Below are 19439 nucleotides of genomic sequence, written 5' to 3' on the forward strand. Positions count from 1 at the left end.
GGCTACCAAAGTGCCTTATTGCAGTGAAACTTGCCAAGGGACATGTAACCAAATATTAACATTGCTGTATGTGTACTTTTGACCCAGCAGATTTGGTCACATTTTCAGTAGACCCATAATAAATTCATTAAAGAACCAAACTTCATGAATGTTTTGTATTACAAACAAGTATGTGCTCCAATTACTCTATCATCAAAAAGTAAGAGTTGTAGAAAATTTGACATTTAGGACTCTACCAGCAGACTTTTTGTAAACGATCCAGTTGCAAAACCTAAACAAAAGTCAATAAAGTGAGTCTCCAGAGCTTAATGTCAAAATAACAACCTTTCACCATTTCACAACTCCTCCCACTTTCCTACACCCACTTTTGCATTTTGGACTTTCAGCGTCAGTGAGTCTGCCTAATCTTTTCAACAACAACAGTCCAAAGTGACATAATACAGCAACAACACTCAAGACGTTGAATCAAAAATAATGAGCAATAGTCATCTTCTTGTGAACGTGGAGGAGTGGATAGCAAAGAATCAGAATGCTTTCCTGCCGCCAGTGTGCAACAAGCTCATGTGAGTAAATCTGTGACATGCTATATGATCTGCGCATCAGCACTGGCTATCGAACAAGAATCTTACAAGATCACGTCTGCTGTTGCATGCATCTGTTTTTTGTTTCATCCAGGCACTTTTCCCAGTTGATTATTATGTTTGTTGGGGGACCAAACACTAGGAAAGATTACCATATAGAAGAAGGCGAGGAGGTAAGAGACAAGCACACATGAATTGATTCCATCATGTATGTAAGTGTTAACTTTCTCATGAAGACAAACACATTTTCACATCACATGGGTGTGACTAAGACAGCACGGTGGTACAGGTACATTTATCATTGCCAATCTTAAATGTGTAGTTTGGGATCCAATGGTAATATTTCCGTCAAAACGTTTTGTTAGCTTCATTATTTTTGCTCGCTATCAGGTTCAAACACTGATGACAGCTATTAAACAGACAAGAAGCAAGGAATTAAACAGAGACAGAATTAAATTTGCCTCAATTGAGGAGAGACGCCTGGGTTGTACTCTTGTGCAGTCTCCCAACACGCTCTGGCAAAAGATTGTACGCCTTTTATTTGGACTTTCCCTGATTACATGGAAACAGCTGTTTCTAAGGGACGCGGGGTCATAAACAGCCATCGCCTCCCGCCATCCTAGTCACTGCCGTTGTGTCCTTGGGCAAGACACTTTACCCACCTGCTCCCAGTGCCACCCACACTGCTTTAAATGTAACTTAGATATTGGGTTTCACTATGTAAAACGCTTTGAGTCACTAGAGAAAAAGCGCTATACAAAAATATAAATCACTTCACTTCACTTCACTACAGGGGTTAGTGCATACAAATGTCCCGGGTTCGGGATCTTTCTCTGTGGAGTTTGCATGTTCTCCCCGTGAATGCGTCGGCTCCCCCAGGGTACTCCGGCTTCCTCCCACCTCCAAAGATATGCACCTGGGGATAGGTTGATTGGCAACACTAAATTAGCCCTAGTGTGTGAATGTGAGTGTGAATGTTGTCTGTCTATCTGTGTTGGCCCTGTGGTGAGGTGGGGGCTTGTCCATGGTGTACCCCGCCTACCGCCCGAATGTAACTGAAATAGGCTCCAGCACCCCCCGCGACCCTGAGAGGGACAAGCGGTAGAAAATGGATGGATATATGGGCGTGACTATTGTAATTTCTACATTTGAAACAGTATTCACATCACACTTCAACTACTACTACAATTGTTAGGGATGTTTGTCGTCAACAATCACGTCTTTTACTTTCGGTGAGCTATCAATATTTTTGAAAAACTGTTCGCAAGAGGCCGCTAAAAATGCAGATAGTGGCGATATGATCTATTTTGTCTAAAAAGAACTCAAAAAAACTTCAACACTGTTTTATATAGATGCTGTAAATATGTACCGTATTTTTCGGAGTATAAGTCGCTCCGGAGTATAAGTCGCAACTGCCGAAAATGCATAATAAAGAAGGACAAAAACATATATATGTTGCACTGGAGTATAAGTCGTATTTTTTGGGGGAAATTTATTTGATAAAACCCAACACCAAGAATAGACATTTGAAAGGCAATTTAAAATAAATAAAGAATAGAGAACAATAGGCTGAATAAGTGTACTTTATATCAGTGGTCCCCAACCTTTTTGTAGCTGCTCAACGCTTGATAATTTGTCCCACGGGGGGCGGATGTTTTTTTTTTTTTTTTTCTTTGTCATGAAAAGGGGAGGTTTTTTGGGTTGGTGCACTAATTGTAAGTGTATCTTGTGTTTTTTATGTTGATTTAATACAAACTTTTTTTTTTTTTAAAAACAACAAAATAAAAAAAAAATAAAAAAAAAAAAAAAACATTTAATAAAAAATTATTCTGCGGCCCAGTACCAATCGAGACCGGTGGTTGGGGACCACTGCGTTATATGACGCATAAATAACCAACTGAGAAAGTGCCTGGTATGTTAACGTAACATATTATGGTAAGAGTCATTCAAATAACTATAACATATAGAAAAGTTTACCAAAATATCGGTCACTCCTAATCGTTAAATCAGATTAAATCTTATATGTCTAGTCTCTTACGTGAATGAGCTAAATAATATTATTTGATATTTTACGGTAATGTGTTAATAATTTCACACATAAGTCGCTCCTGAGTATAAGTTGCACCCCCGGCCAAACTATGAAAAAAAACTGCGACTCATAGTCCGAAAAATACGGTATGTATTCATGATTACATGCATTATTTACAAAATTTGGATAGTTTTATCCATCCATCCATTTTCTACCGCTTGTCCTTCTCAAGGTCGCGGGTTGATAATTCTGAGCATAATCAACATTTATTTCCTGTGAAGTACTGAATGTAAAAGTTTAATCACACTTTTGTAGCAGATATAATTCTCGTATTAAACTCATTAATGTTGACTTTAAGGGCCTGATTTACTAAAGGTTTGCATGCACTAAAACAGTGGTTCTTAAATGGGGGTACGCGTACCCCTGGGGGTATTTGAAGGTATGCCAAGGGGTATGTGAATTTTTTTTTAAATATTTTAAAGAAAGCAACAATTCAAAAATTCTTTATAAATATAATTATTGAGTAATACTTCAACAAAATATGATTGTAAGTTCATAAACTGTGAAAAGAAATGCAACGATGCAATATTCAGTGTTGACAGCTAGATTTTTTGTGGACATGTTCCATAAATTTTGATGTTAACGATTTATTTTTTTGTGAAGAAATGTTTAGAATTAAGTTCATGAATCCAGATGGATCTCTATTACAATCCCCAAAGAGGGCACTTTAAGTTGATGATTACTTCTATGTGTAGAAACCTTTATTTATAATTGAATCAATTGTTTATTTTTCAACAACTTATTAGTTATTTTTTTCCAAATAGTTCAAGAAAGACCACTACAAATGAGCAATATTTTGCACTTTTATACAATTTAATAAATCAGAAACTGATGAAATAGTGCTGTATTTTACTTCTTTGTCTCTTTTTTTCAACCAAAAATGCTTTGCTCTGATTAGGGGGTACTTGAATTAAAAAAATGTTCAAAGGGGGTACATCACTGAAAAAAGGTCGAGAACCCCTGCACTAAAACATGTGCAAACCTGATAGCACACGCAAAGCTGATGTACTAAAGGTGTGCAAAGTGGATTGCATATTTTAGGTGAGCTGAATAAGGCGCGTCATCCACTTTGCATTTATGTCTTCATGAATATGCAACATATATGCTGATCATTAAAACGCCCACAAAACTGTGAGGAGGGATTGGAAATGTAGTTATACAGCTTGCAAAATGTGATTCATAAACCTTCATTAACATTTTGCCAGCACTTTTTGGCAATTTGTTTAACACATGTCGGAAGAACGTGCAAACTGACAAATGAGAATCATCTGTGCAACGCATGTGTGTCAACCTTTTGGTGGACGGTCAGAAATAAACATATTAGACATATCATCAATTCAGCAATTTCATTTCATAATACCATTGCTGCAGGACAACTTCAATCAATGTTTACTTATATAGCCCTAAATCACTAGTGGCTCAAAGGGCTGCACAAACCACTACGACATCCTCGGTAGCCCCACATAAGGGCAAGGAAAACTCACACTCAGTGGGACGTCGGTGACAATGATGACTATGAGAACCTTGGAGAGGACGAAAGCAATGGATGTCGAGCGGGTCTAACATGATACTGTGAAAGTTCAATCCACAATGGATCCAACACAGTCGCGAGAGTCCAGTCCAAAGCGGATCCAACACAGCAGCGAGAGTCCCGTTCACAGCGGACCCAGCAGGAAAACATCCCAAGCGGAGGCGAATCAGCAGCACAGAGATGTCCCCAGCCGATACACAGGCAAGCAGTACATGGCCACCGGATCGGACCGGACCCCCTCCACAAGGGGGAGTGGGACATAGGAGAAAAAGATAAGAAACGGCAGATCAACTGGTCTAAAAAGGGAGTCTATTTAAAGGCTAGAAGTATACAAATGAGTTTTAAGGTGAGACTTAAATGCTTCTACTGAGGTGGCATCCCGAACTGTTACCGGGAGGGCATTCGCTACTGTACTAAACAAAAATTTAGGATCGTTTTTATTACGGTGGATGAGATTTGAGTAATATTTAGCTTTAGCTAAGGTAAGCATGTGTTTATAAGTTATTAAACCATCACTCCATGCTTGATGGTGCACCTCAAGTTTAGTCGTGCGCCATTTGCATTCCAGCTTTCTACATAATAATTTCTGAGCTCTAGTTTCTTCTGTAAACCACGGGGTACGCTTTTTTGGAGCCTTTTTTAACTTTAGCTGTGCAAAGTTATCAATGGTTTCGCGCAGTGCGTCGTTAAAGTTGTTAGTGAGATTATCAATAGTTTATGGGACTAAATAAAATCACGTAATTCAATTGATGCGTTTGCTGGTGTTTCTTTTAATGTTGTTCATTTTTAAATTTAGGAAATATATTACTACAATATAGTTAATATAGTTTAAGTACCTTGGGTTCTTGTTCACAAGTGAGGGAAGAGGAGATTGTGAGATCGACATTTTCTTGCATTTTAATCATTCCAAATGTAAGAATGTGCTGGTGATGCGATCCACAGCCTCGCGCACTGAATGTGAAAGTGAAAGAAATGTGGCAGAGAGCGCCATCCATCCATTTCCTACCGCTTGTTCCTTTCGGGGTCATGGGGGGGTGCATTTGGGTGGAAGGTGGGGTACACCCTGGACAAGTCGCCACCTCATCACAGGGCTAACATAGATAGACAGACAACATTCACACTCACATTCACACACTAGGGCCAATTTAGTGTTGCCAATCAACCTATCCCCAGGTGCATGTCTTTGGAGGTGGGAGGAAGCCACGCAGTTACGAGGAGAACATGCAAACTCCACATAGAAAGATACCGAACCCGGGATTGAATTCAGGACTACTCAGGACCTTCGTATTGTGATGCACATGCACTAACCCCTGTACCACCAAAGTGTCTGTATGCAAATGTTTCCGATTTTTAGATTGCGATTTAGAAAATATGTTACAGATTATAGATGTTTCTGCTGGTTCAACACATGGCACACAACTAGGAGCATGAAAATATGAATGTGAAGAAAATTATTGTCTCCATATTAAAAGCCAGGTAGGCACGTCAAATCCTCATTTAAATAAGACGGTCTAAATATAAATGCTATTGCTAAGTGTTAAATCTAAATCTAAATGTCAAAAGTGCTGTTTGCAACTTCTTCGCAGTAACATTTTTCAAAGTTACATCGTTGATTTAATAAACAAAAGAATGTTGGCCCGAATAAAATGATTGATGTTTTCGGCCGTCACTCACCCAGTATCATCAATACATAAGTGCAGAGAGCATGTGCACAAAAGCAGTCCAAGAGAAGCAATGAACCATTTGCAGTCATGTTGTTGTTATGATAGACTATACAAACCTGGTTTCCATATGAGTTGGGAAATTGTGTTAGATGTAAATATAAACGGAATACAATGATTTGCAAAACATTTTCAACCCGTATTCAGTTGAATATGCTACAAAGACAACATATTTGATTTTAAAACTAATAAACATTTTTTTTCTTTTTTTTTTTAGCAAATAATCATTAACTTTAGAATTTGATGCCAGCAACACATGACGAAAAAGTGGGAAAAGTGGCAATACATACTGATACAGTTGAGGAATGCTCATCAAACACTTATTTGGAAAATCCCACAGGTGTGCAGGCTAATTGGGAACAAGTGGGTGCCATGATTGGGTATAAAAGTAGCTTACATAAAATGCTAAGTAATTCACAAACAAGGATGGGGCGAGAATCACCACTTTGTAAGCAACTTGTCGAACAGTTTTAGAACAACATTTCTCAACAAGCTATTGCAAGGAATTTAGGAATTTTACCATGTACGGTCCGTAAAATCATCAAAATGTTCAGAGAATCTGGAGAAATCACTGCACATAAGCGATGATATTACGGACCTTTGATCCCTCAGGCGGAACTGCATCAAAAACCAACATCAGTGTGTAAAGGATATCACCACGTGGGCTCAGGAATACTTCATAAAACCACTGTCAGTAATTACAGTTGGTCGCTACATCTGTAAGTGCAAGTTAAAACTCTACTATGCAAAGTGAAAGGCATTTGTCAACAACACCCAGGAACGCCGTCGGCTTCGCTGGGCCTGAGCTTATCTAAGATGGACTGATGCAAAGTGGAAAAGTGTTCTATGGTCTGACGAGTCCACATTTCAAAATATATTTTCGGAAACTATGGACGTGGTGTCCTCCGGAACAAAGAGGAAAATAACCATCCGGATTTTTATAGGCGCAAAGTTCAAAAGCCAGCATCTGTGATGGTATGAGGGTGTATTAGTGCCCAAGGCATGGGTAACTTACACATCTGTGAAGGAACCATTAATGCTGAATGGTCCATGCAGGTTTTGGAGCAACATATGTTGTCATCCAAGCAACGTTATCATGGACGCCCCTGCTTATTTCAGCAAAACAATGCCAAGACACGTGTTATAACAGCGTGACTTCGTAGTACAAGAGTGCATGTACTTTCCTGGCCCGCCTGCAGTCCAGACACGTCTCCTATTGAAAATGTGTGGCGCATTATGAATCGTAAAATACGATAACAAGACCCCGGACTGTTGAACAACTTCAGCTGTACATCACGCAAGAATTGGGAAAGAATTCCACTTTTAAAGCTTCAAAAAATAATTTCTTCAGTTCCCAAACATTTATTGAGTGTTGTTAAAAGAAAATGTGATGTAACACAGTGGTGAACATTCCCTTTCCTTACTACTTTGGCACCTGTTGCAGCCATGAAATTCTAAGTTAATTATTATTTGCAGAAAAAATCAAGTTTATGAGTTTGAACATCAAATATCTTGTCTTTGTAGTGCATTCAATTGATTATGGGTTGAAAAGGATTTGCAAATCATTGTATTCCGTTTATTATTACATCTAACACGATTTCCCAACTCATATGGAAACGTTGTTTGTACATTCAATGACAGCTAACGCTATCAAATTGCTATTATTAGTTAACAACACCTAAAGATAAAGAGCGTGCATGTCATTACGTACGAGAAGCCGTTAGAGATTGAAAAGTTGGCGCCCTCTACGCATCTTTGTAAATATTGCAAACAGCCCCTTTAAATCTAAATCTAAATGTTAAATCTTAAATCTAAATGTTGAATCTAAATTTAAATGTTATGTCGAGAAATAAATGTTACATTTAATCATAAATGTTAAATCTAAATTTTAAATATACATTTAAATCTAAATATGACCGATAATTGTTAAGTCAAAACCTAAATGTTAGATCTATACCTAAATTTTAAATCTAAATCTTAAATTCTAATTTCTGAATCTAAATGTGAGTGCTTTGATTGATTGATTGATTGATACTTTTATTAGTAGATTGGACAGTACAGTACACATTCCGTACAATTGACCACTAAATGGTAACACCCGAATAAGTTTTTCAACTTGTTTAAGTCGGGGTCCACATTAATTATTTCATGATACAAATATATACTATCAGCATAATACAGTCATTACACAAGTTCATCATCAGAGTATATCAAGGAATTATTTACATTATTAACAATCTGGGGGGTGGGATGTGGAGGGGGTTGGGGGGTTAGGTTTGGTTGCTATCAGCACTTCAGTCATCAACAATTATATCATCCGAGAAATGGACATTGAAACAGTGGAGGTCTGACTTCGTAGGATATGTACAGCGAGCAGTGATCATAGTGAGCTCAGAAAGCATGAGAACAAGTATATACATTTGATAAATTACATTTGATTAATTACAGTCCAGGGAGGTGGGATGTGGTGGGGGGAGAGTTAGATCAAAACCTAAATCTAATTCTTAAAATTGAATCAAAATCTTAACGGAAGCGCTGATCTCTCGCCAAGTGTAAAGATGAACATACATGTGGAGAGGGGCGTGTTCCACGCGTCCCCTGCGGGCGGGGTATGTGCAGGGGCCGGCCATGAAGCAGCCAACAGGTGAGTGGATACCTCAGCTATCGTTCTTGTAGGGAAGAAGGTTGGGTCTGTGCGGTTCTGTGTGGATTACCGCAAGGTGAATGAGGTGTCACGTTTTGACGCGTACCCAATGCCTCGGGTCGACGAGCTTCTGGATCGGCTGGGCACTGCTCGTTTTTTCACGACACTGGATTTAACCAAGGGCTACTGGCAGATTCCCTTATCACCAGAGTCCCGGGAAAAATCGGCCTTCTCCACTCCGGAAGGTTTATACCAGTTCGTGACGCTCCCGTTCGGGTTGTTCGGTGCGCCTGCCACGTTCCAGCGCCTCATGGACCGGGTGCTGCGACCCCACGCTGCATACGCGGCTGCCTACCTGGATGATGTTATCATCCAGAGTAGCAGCTGGGAAGATCACCTGCGGCGGGTGGGAGTGGTGCTCGAGTTCTTGAGGTGGCCGGGGCTCACCGCCAACCCTGCGAAGTGCGCGGTTGGCCGGAGGGAGGTACAGTATCTGGGGTACCACTTGGGGGGGTGAAGGCTGCAGCCACAGGTTGACAAGACGGCGGCAATTGCGGCCTGTCCACCCCCCTGACTAAAAAAGAGGTGAGGCAGTTTTTGGGACTGGCGGGCTACTACCGTATTTTTATTCCCCGGTTTGCAGACCTGACCAGCCCACTGACGGACCTCACCCGAAAGGGTGCTCCAGACCTGGTCCAGTGGACGGAGCGGTGCCAGCAGGTGTTTGAGGAGGTAAAGAAAGCACTCTGTGAGGAGCCGGTACTGCGCATGCCAAATTTTAACATTCCTTTCTGTCTGCAGGCGGACGCGTCGGGCCGGGGACTGGGGGCTGTTTTGACTCAGGGGGTGGAGGGCGTCGATCGCCCCATACTGTACATCAGCCGGAAATTGTCGGACCGGGAGGCGAGGTACAGTACGGTGGAGAGGGAGTGCCTCGCCATCCGGTGGGCGGTCGGGGCCCTCCGCTACTACCTGCTGGGGCGGGCCTTCAGTCTCTGCTCGGATCACAAACCTCTCCAGTGGCTCCACCGTATGAAGGACGCCAATGCGCGGATCACCCGGTGGTATCTCGCATTACAACCCTACAACTTCCGGGTGGTCCACAGGCCGGGAGCGCAGATGGCCCTGGCAGACTTCCTCTCTCGCCCAGCTATTGGGGTGTGGGGGTGGGGGGGAGTGTGCGCAGCCGGACGGGTGCCCGGTCTGTGTCTGGCGGTGGAGGCATGTGGAGAGGGGCGTGTTCCACGCGTCCCCTGCGGGCGGGGTATGTGCAGGGGCCGGCCATGAAGCAGCCAACAGGTGAGTGGATACCTCAGATGGAACGAGTTATCTAATCACCTGTTCCCTTTATTAGCAGCGCTGGAGACCATGAAGCAGGAGATGCATGAGGACGCAGGACAGATGCACAGAGACGAACAAGAGACAGCTGAAAAGCTGGACAGACGGACCATTGTGTAAAGTAAAAGATGTACTAAAGACTGGGTCAAACCTGAGAAGCTGGACAGACGGACAATTGTGTAAAGTAAAAGATGTATTAAATACTGTGTCAAACCTGTATCCTGAGCTGTGTGATACTGTGGTCAGAAGAAGCCGGGCGAGACGCAGGAAACGTCCACAATACAGTACATAGAATGCCATTAAACGGAATGTCAACCTTACGTATGCGTACAAAATTAATAAACGGTAAACAGTCAGTTCACAGAGCGTAAACAAAGTAGTTGTACTCGAGGGTACTAAAACATTTGGCTATGCGCTAACAGACACGTAACTATAACTGTAATAAGAATTAAAAGTACCCGCAAGGCATGCTGGGTACTCTAGCGGCAACTCCCCCAATGCAACACAATACTGTACATTAAAGGTTATGTTTTTTTTTCCAACAGCTATTCTACCAGTTGAAAGGAGACATGTGTCTGAAGGTGTTTGAAAATGGAAAAAACAAGGATGTGCATATCAAGGAGGGAGAGGTGAGCTTCAATTATGCAAAAACAGTCAATACAATTCATTAATGGAAAACTGTACCAACAAGAAATGCTAATGCAAAGTGAGTTACTTGTAAGATATGATCTAATAATGTGTGGATATTGCAACATACAGAACCAGTCAGAAGTTTGTCATTTACTCTGTGATGAATGCTAAACCGGGGGTGTATCAATATAACTCATTCAAACGCACGATTTTAGGTTTAAGGTTGGGATCAAACCACGATGAGCTCAATTTTTGCATAAACCTGAACAGACGTCATGATATAGAAAAATAATGGCATGTCGGAGTGCCATGCAGGTTAAGTTGAAAATGATTAAATTGTAAACTGTTAACTCTTGACTGAGCAACTTTAAAGTCAAAACTCCACAGCAGTCGTTTGCAGCACAGTAACGCCAGTTAAAAATTCTCCACTGGTTGATCATGTAGTTCAAGTGTACAACTCTATAACATGGAAGGTTTGAATTTTAAGTGATTTGTGCCTTTCATTGAGGTCTGTTTCCTTTGTCAGATGTTTCTGCTGCCTGCTCGGATCCCGCATTCCCCACAGAGACAAGCCGACACTGTGGGACTCGTGGTGGAGCGGAGGCGACTGCTCACTGAAACTGACTGCCTCAGGTTGGGCCTCCTTAATTGATGAAAACAGTACTATACTGCTTCTGAAAAATATTTTAGTCTTTTCGGACATGAAAGTGCGCCGTCGTCACATCGTGCCATTGGTGGTAAAACGAACACTGGTGTACACACAGTGTACTTACAAGCAGACTAACTGTGGGGACATGAAAGGCAGAACGGATGTATTTTGGCTTAAAAACAAACGATGGAGGAGAAGCTTTTCACACTTAAGCGCCGCTCTGGAAGAGGTGCTTTAAACATGGCTAGACAGCTAGCGGTGATCCATCCGCCGTCTGCAGTGTTTTAGCTACTTCTAAATCTGTCTATCTGTGTTGGCCCTGTGATGAAGTGGCGACTTGTCCAGGGTGTACGCCTCCTTCGGCCCGAATGCAGTTGAGATAGACTCCAGTGACCCACCGCGACCCCGAACGGGACAAGCGGTAGAAAATGGATGGATGGATGGGCGAAAAATAAACCTTGTTTTCACAAGTATCATCCCTGCTGGATGAGGAATAGCTGAACATGCTTCACTATACACCGTTGGAGGATGGAATAGCTGACAGCAAGCTAGCGCTCTTTAATATAAATAAATGCCACGGGTGGTCAACACAGACATTGAATGTAACGATACTAAGTACAAGGGCCATACATAGTCGATACTGCAACGATTACATCGATATTTTTTATTACCACAGAATCTTTTGTCTTTTTTATTGTTTATAAACTCTGGAAAAACGCAGACACATGAGGACTGCTTGCATGACATTGCGATTCCAAGACGTTAGACGGCAATAGTGTATAGGCTATGATCTGTCTACTATTGTCAGGAAGTAACCTTTGCCATTAAACTGAATCTATCTAGTCTTTTGTTGCATCCTACAAACTGTTTATACTGTAAATAGTGTACTTATGTCCGATAATGGAATTTTTGCCGATATCCGATATTCTGATATTGCCCTACTCTTAATTACCGATTCCGATATCAACTGATACCGATATATACAGTCGTGGAATTAACACATTATTATCCATAATTTTGTTGTGATGCCTCGCTGGATGCATTAAACAATGTAACAAGGTTTTCCAAAATAAATCAACTCAAGTTATGGCCACCCTCAATGTGACCTGTATGGCTGTTGACTACGTATGCTTTGCATTCACTTGTGTGTGTGTGTGAAAAGTCGTAGATAATATGTGATTGGCCAGACATGCAAAAGCAATACCTTTAAGGTTTATTGACGCTCTGTACTTCTCCCTATGTCCGTGTACCACTCTGTACAGCGGCGTTTTAAAAAGTCATAAATTTTACTTTTTGTAACCAACACCGATAATTTCCGATATTACATTTTCAAAGCATTTATTGGTCGATAATATCGGACTGCCGATATTATCGGACATCTATCTCTATGTCAGGCTTGCCCCTGACAGATTGTCTATGTTTTAGTTTTTGCCTCTGCATTTGTCTTTGTTTCCTCTGTGTGTGTGTGTAGTGTTTCCTGTCAGCGCTCTTAATTTGTCTGTTTCCTGTGTTTCTCCCTGGACACTGTTTACCCTCAGCTGCGGCTGATTGGCACCTGGCCACACCTGGTGCTAATCAGCCCGCTCCTATTTGTACGTACTTTGTTCCTCCAGTCAGTGCTGGATTATTGTCGCTCTTGTCGTTGCTCCCTGTCGTGTCGTGTCGTATCATGTCTTGTCAATGCAGCGATGCGGTAAGCTATATCTGATTGCGGTTTGTAGCTTACTGCCTTTTGTTCCCTGCTTCCAAGTTTGTTTTCATATTACATGTACGACTTCTGTTTACTGCTCGATACCTGCTAGCTTCCACGCTAGGCCTTTTTGTTTTTGCTAGCTTCCATCCTAAGGTCCGTATATTTTCTAGTTCCCATGCTAGCTCCCTTTGGTTGTTATCCGCCTCGTGCACGCTTTTTGTTTTAGTATTTTTATTAAATCATGTTTTCCTATCCAATGCCTGCCTCCATCTCTGCATCTTGGGTTTCGTCACAAACCAACTCTGACACTACTTATTACACACTTGCTGTTTGACTGTAACATGCTTCTTAGTTGTAGTTTTTATTGCGAAATTCAGAGGTGTTCACATCATCATGTAAAATTGGGGATGCGAATCAGTAGCATGCATTTGGCAAAAATATTGTGAATTTACATCATGGTAGCGCATTTTGGAAAAGTGGAGCCTGACTTTAATTTAGGTGCCGAGAGTACTGTTTGAGTGCTTGTCTCCTCGTCAAACTTTGAGTCTGCAACCGGGTGTGACGCCACAAGCACCCTTTGATTTTACTTGAATCTACGTACAAGATTTGGTTGGTTCTTATAAAAGTGTCGCATTCATTACCCAGCCCTTGGTAGGAATCTAAAATCACTCAGACCACATCTCAAATTCTATGTGGCGAAGGACAAAGATTTTCCGACATTTTGTATCACTGGATTTTATTTTATCACACTAAAATTTCAGGTTTTATTAGATTGAGGGGTATTCTGTGGACATAAGTACGTGTTGATATCTCTAGGTACTACGTAGACAACACGACGGACATCCTGTTTGAGAAATGGTTCTACTGCCAAAATCTTGGAACCCAACTGGTGCCAATCATCCAAGAGTAAGAAACATGCACATTTAAGATCCTCCGCTGTATTTATTTTAATAATTTTTTATCATTTGCAGGTTCATGGCATCAAAGCAGTGCAAGACAGGAAAACCAGATCCCAGTGAGCCACCCTGTTTAAGTCAATGCAATAATCCTGTTTTATTGTGTTTTGTTTTTTCTTGGCGCAGACGAAGAGTTCAGAGACCCTCCATTCCTGATGAACAACATGAATGTGATGTCACCCTTCTGCTTTAAGTCTTGGCTGGATAAACATAAACCCTTCCTGACCAACGGCAACCCAATAAACATGTTCGGGGCACTGTTTGAGACAGAGGTATGATCATCTATGAACCATACATTTGAACAGTGGGCGTAGTCTCAATACTTGATCTGCTGCTCCTTTGCAAACATTTTTTTATGGTAGGCTAATTTTCCATCCATCCATTTTCTACCGCTTGTCCCTGTTGGGGTTGCAGGGGGTGCTGGAGCCTATCTCAGCTGCATTCGGGCGGGAGGCGGGGTACACCCTGGACAAGTCGCCACCTCATCACAGGGCCAACACAGATAGACAGACAACATTCACACTCACATTCACGCACTAGGGCCAATTTAGTGTTGCCAATCAACTTATCCCCAGGTGCATATCTTTTTAACAGAGAAAATCCATCCATCCATCCATTTTCTATCGCGTGTCCCTTTCAGGGTTGTGGGGGGTGCTGAAGCTTATCTCAGCTGCATTCAACAACTAAAAAAATGTGTAACAAATATTTCATCACACATACGTTAATGCATATGTATGTATATATGTAAATCACACCAACCGGCAATACTTCTGACTATTATGGAGACACATGTACAGGCCCGTCTTAAGTTTGCCAATGAACATCTGAATAATTCAGACAAGGCTTTAGGGAGAATCTATGGTCATATGAGACCACAATTGAGAGCTTTGACATCAATTTTAACGCATGTGTGTTAGCAGACAAATGCTAATATGGATCCAAAGAACACCATCTCCAATGTCTAAAAGGGCCGTGTCATGACCTTTGGATTTGTTGTTCTTTTCGTTCAATGTTTAATTCCGTTCCCAGCGCTATCCGCCTGCCTTTGTTTACTTTCTTATTACTGAATTCCGTTTATTGAGTGGTGTTCCCACCTGCCGCCCACGCCAATCTTGGCCCTTATGTACCTGTCTCACCATTCATTCATCGCAGGTCCATTGTTTGCCGTTGGCGACTGTTTACGCTTCATGTTTGTTAACTGTGCCAGTGGTTCTCAAATGGGGGTACGCGTACCCCTGAAGGTACTTGAAGGTATGTCAAGGGGTACGTGAGATTTTTTTAAAGTAGCAATAGCAACAATTCAAAAACATGTTATGAACATATGTATTTAATAATACTTCAACAAAATATGAATGTAAGTTCATCAACTGTGAAAAGGAATGCAACAATGCAATATTCAGTGTTGACAGCTAGATTTTTTGTGGACATGTTCCATGAATATTGATGTTAAAGATTTATTTTCTGTGTGCAGAAATGTTTAAAATTAAGTTCATGAATCCAGATGAATCTCTATTACAATCCCCAAAGAGGGCACTTTAAGTTGATGATTACATCTATGTGTAGAAATCTTTATTATATCTGAATCCCTTGTTTATTTTTCAACAAGTTTTTAGTTATTTGTATATCTTTTTTTCCAAATAGTTAAAAAAAGACCACTACAAATGAACAATATTTTGCGCTGTTATACAGTTTAATAAATCAGAAAATGATGACATAGTGCTGTATTTTACTTCTTTATCTCTTTTTTTCAACCAAAAATGCTTTGCTCTGATTAGGGGGTACTTGAATTAAAAAAATGTCCAGAGGGGGTACATCACCGAAAAAAGGTTGAAAGATGTATAAGTTTTGTTATGTTATGCTTTGCGTGCGATTCCCAGCTGCATGACCTCTTTGTATTTTGCCTTGTTTAAGAAGTAAAGATTCATCTTACATGCTTGCTGCTTTCCTTTGGCATCCTGGGAACCTGAACTGTAACAGAATGAACCTGCCAAAAGTGTTCTCACAGAAGGGGAGAAGAGAAGCATCTACAAGAAGATGAAGACTGAGATACAGGCACAAAGGTATTCCTCAAATGCAGAGGAGATTGCCCTGATGGACTTTATTTGGCTGGGGGTTTTTTTCCCGGATTCACCGCACACAGAAGCTGTCCCCAGCGTGCTTTCCACATGGACCCCCTCTTCGCCAAACACAGGCGCAGACAGCTGCTTCTCCTTCGCCTACAGCCTGAGTACGGTATGATGAATACCCACCTTGCTTCTGTTTACAAGACTTGGGCTGTCATCCAGCGCGACCAAGTCTCAAACCTTTTGAAGCCGGATGACCTCACACCGTCGGGCCCAGAGGCGCGCGCAGTGACGTTCATACGAAGGCATAAGCGGCGGCATGTACACAGGTTGTGCTTAGTACAGACACTCTTTCCATGACAAATTCTACGACTCAGCCTCCACCAAGGGACATTAAGTCAACTGTAGCTGACTCCATGAACATGTTTTCAAGAGCTAAAGCAGTAAGTCAGCCTAAACTCTTCAAAACTCAAGTTTCATCCTCCTTACTAACGCCACAGTTTTCCAAAGCTCTGGCACCACCTGTTTCTGCTCCATGCAAAATAACGGTTGTGGTGCTACCTATTCTTTTCCCACACTTGTTCAAGCCTCCCATGGTTCCAGTACCTGCTCCATGCATGGTCATGCCTCAGAAGCTTACAGTTCCAGCCCCACCTGAACCTTGTGGGGATTCTGGACGGAAATATTCGAAAACATTTTTCACCCAAAAAATATATTTTATTTTCCCTTTTACAGACATTGATAAATGCACTGTATATAATAGCAATCATATCTTGTGTTATATAATTCAAATACCATTTCTCATGAATGATCCCTTTACAAAGACATTTGGAGTGACATTTTCAAACAAGCCTACCATAATATTACAAATAGCAGTGCAGTTGTACCATAATTAGGGCAGTCTGTAAAAAAACTTTTCACTTCTGATATGATATCAATATTGGAACCTTGGGTTTCGGCTGATTACAATAATTACTGAAATTAAGGTCATGACACGGCAGAACATGGGTTAGTTAGCCTCACGCTATGAAGGTTCTTGGTTTGATTCCCAATTCTTAGAGTTTGCATGTTTTCCCCATGACTGTGTGGGTTCTCTGCGTGTACTCTGGGTTCCTTCCACCTCCAAAGAAATGCACCTGGGGATAGGTTGATTGGCAACAGTAAATTGTCCCTAGTGTGTGAATGTGAGTGTGAATGTTGTCTGTCTATCTGTTTTGGCCCTGTGGTGAGGTGGCGACTTGTTCAGGGTGTGCACCACCTTCCCACATAATGCAGCTTACCATCCATCCACCCACCCACCCTGCAACTCCAAAAGGGCCAAATGGTAGAAAATTGAGGTATGGAAGGAGGCCATGACACAGTACCTTGAACGATGTGTTTGTTCGTGAATACTTTCTAATAAGTTTCTGCCTCGGAAACTGTGTATCTGCAAGTACACTAATATGCAACTTGTTACGTAAGGACATGGAGAAGGAGACGGCACGACAACAGAAGATCAAGCTCAACTGGTTAATTGAATACTTGATAAATACATGGGGTGTGTATGCTACAACGTGTGTGAATGGAATACTATGTGTTGAAATTAACCGTAAGTAAATACCGTAGGGTTTGTTGGAGTGCGTGTTGGATGTGCAGCGTCCAAGTCCAAAGGGAAGAGGCAAGGAAGTCCGAGGTCCGAGGGGGGTTGTAGGCAGGAGAGTGGTGTCCAGAAGTCCAAGGCAGGGGTCAAGAATCAGGGAGAGCAAACAAGGTCCAGGGGAAGAAGGCAGCACCAGAGGCGCACAGCAGAAGCTGAGACACGAGTGACTGTGGGGAAAACAAGAGACAAAAATGGGATCAGGATAGGCACGAGGGAGACAAACAAACGAGCGAGAGCAGGGGGGAAGTCAGAGACACGAAGCTTACTGAGCACAGGGCTACGTTCCGACGAGAAGAAGTCAGCGGCGAGGCTCTTTATCCTGTCGTCCTTCATCATCACCAGGTGCGTTGATTGCAAACTGCCTCCGGCTGCGGCAGCGTGTAGGCGCGGTCTGCGCGGCGAGCGCGGGGGTGTGTCTAGCGGCGCTCACAATGGAGCTTCTAGGTGCTCCCGCAGAAGAGGGAAAAGCGGACTGCGCGTGCCGTAACACAACTATAATTATTTGGTACTTCTTTATATTGACAGATGTCGTGCTTTAGATTGCAATATTGTTCAGTTACGTACACTTATTACTTACGTCAAGCTTTTGTGCTATTGTGTGCTTTGTGGTTGTGTAGCTTCTAGCTGTAGTCTATAGCCTATAGTCTATCACGTTTACATTTTGTAAATGACTTGACTAAGATACATGAAAATACCAACCTTGTGTACTTATTGACAGTTAGATGTTGACTGGCTGTCCATCTTTGCACAAGTAAACACGCTGCAGGACTGCTTGTATTGTAACTTAAGTCAGAGATTTTAGGTGCAAGCCGATATCATACAATACTTGGATCGGACCAATATACGCTATCAATATTCGATCGGTACACCCTTAATTAGTAACAATGGAAGCACAAACAAGCACATGACTTTATATCACTCGGAGTTGGAATACAGGCCACAGTAGTTGGTGAGTTTACAATAGATTCTACAAGTGTCAGTAATTCCAGAATGGCAGTTATAATTCAAACATGACGTAACACTATAATATTTGTGACCCTAATAGGTAACCCTGTTTGGAGCCGGTTTGACTGAGTCATCTTTACCGCAAAGTGACATGTGGATTTGGCAGCTGGTACGTTCAATAAATTATTGGCTCAGCTAACATCTTGTGTAGAACGTATTTGAACTCCAAATGTAGGTATACATGACTAATATATCTTCTTCTATTTGTCACCATCAGGAAGGATCTTCAAGAGTAACCATGAATGAGCAGGAGTTTACTCTCTCTGCGGGAAATAGTTTACTGATTCCTGAGCACAACCAGTCAGTTAACTTTATTATCAACATTATCAGTGGTTTTCTATCATTTCACCACATTTGATTTGGTAATGCAATATATTTTACATCTTCTCCTTCAGGTACCACTGGCAGAGAGATGAGGAGACTGCAGCACTGGTTGTGGTGCAAAACCCTGAGCGTAAAAGACCCTGAGCGTAAAAGACCCTGATCATACCTGACAACTACACATTAAATCTACTGTTTTGTTGTGAACCAGCAACTACTGCAAATTTCATATCAGAATCAAGAATAGAGGAAAATGAATCACGCATGACTTTATGATAGTGTTAAGAATACATGTACTTCCGCTAAAAAGAGTAAATAAAAATATCATTATCTTTGTGTATAGTCTAATTTTGAAAATTCTATCCAAACATTTTCTACCGCTTGTCTATTACAGGGGATTCATTTATTCAATTTACTTTTAAAATGTGCAATGTCAACAGTAAACTGCACTGAAAAATGTTCCATCCATCCCTCCATCTTCTTCCGCTCATCCGAGCTCGGGTTGCGGGGGCAGCAGCCTAAGCAGGGAAGCCCAGACTTCCCTCTCCCCAGCCACTTCGTCCAGCTCTTCTTGGGGGA

The 19439-nt window shown here is 41.7% G+C and overlaps 1 protein-coding gene across 2 annotated transcripts; it reads left to right on the forward strand.

Moving 5' to 3' along the window:
* Positions 1-376: 376 nt before the first annotated feature.
* LOC133559291 (3-hydroxyanthranilate 3,4-dioxygenase-like) lies at positions 377-19196 on the forward strand. Of its 2 annotated transcripts, none has more exons than XM_061910909.1 (10): positions 377-563; positions 676-754; positions 10450-10533; positions 11061-11167; positions 13693-13782; positions 13848-13891; positions 13953-14104; positions 18580-18648; positions 18757-18839; positions 18935-19196. In XM_061910909.1, the coding sequence occupies exons 1-10, from the start codon at positions 475-477 to the stop codon at positions 19005-19007; spliced, it is 870 nt and encodes a 289-aa protein (XP_061766893.1). In that variant the 5' UTR covers positions 377-474; the 3' UTR covers positions 19008-19196. The 2 variants fall into 2 exon arrangements, with proteins under 2 accessions (XP_061766893.1, XP_061766894.1); XM_061910910.1 differs by having other exon boundaries at positions 379-563; positions 13959-14104.
* The last annotated feature ends 243 nt before the right edge of the window (positions 19197-19439 follow it).

The sequence above is a fragment of the Nerophis ophidion genome, linkage group LG09, assembly GCF_033978795.1.
Source record: "Nerophis ophidion isolate RoL-2023_Sa linkage group LG09, RoL_Noph_v1.0, whole genome shotgun sequence".
Taxonomy (NCBI): Eukaryota; Metazoa; Chordata; class Actinopteri; order Syngnathiformes; family Syngnathidae; genus Nerophis; species Nerophis ophidion.

Bases quoted from the DNA above. Each gene is read 5' to 3' on its own strand.
- LOC133559291 (XM_061910909.1), top strand. From the start codon at position 475: ATGAGCAATAGTCATCTTCTTGTGAACGTGGAGGAGTGGATAGCAAAG. The intron at 755-10,449 runs GTAAGAGACAAG...TTTTTCCAACAG, and splicing joins ATATAGAAGAAGGCGAGGAG to CTATTCTACCAGTTGAAAGG. The intron at 14,105-18,579 runs GTATGATCATCT...TGACCCTAATAG, and splicing joins GGGCACTGTTTGAGACAGAG to GTAACCCTGTTTGGAGCCGG.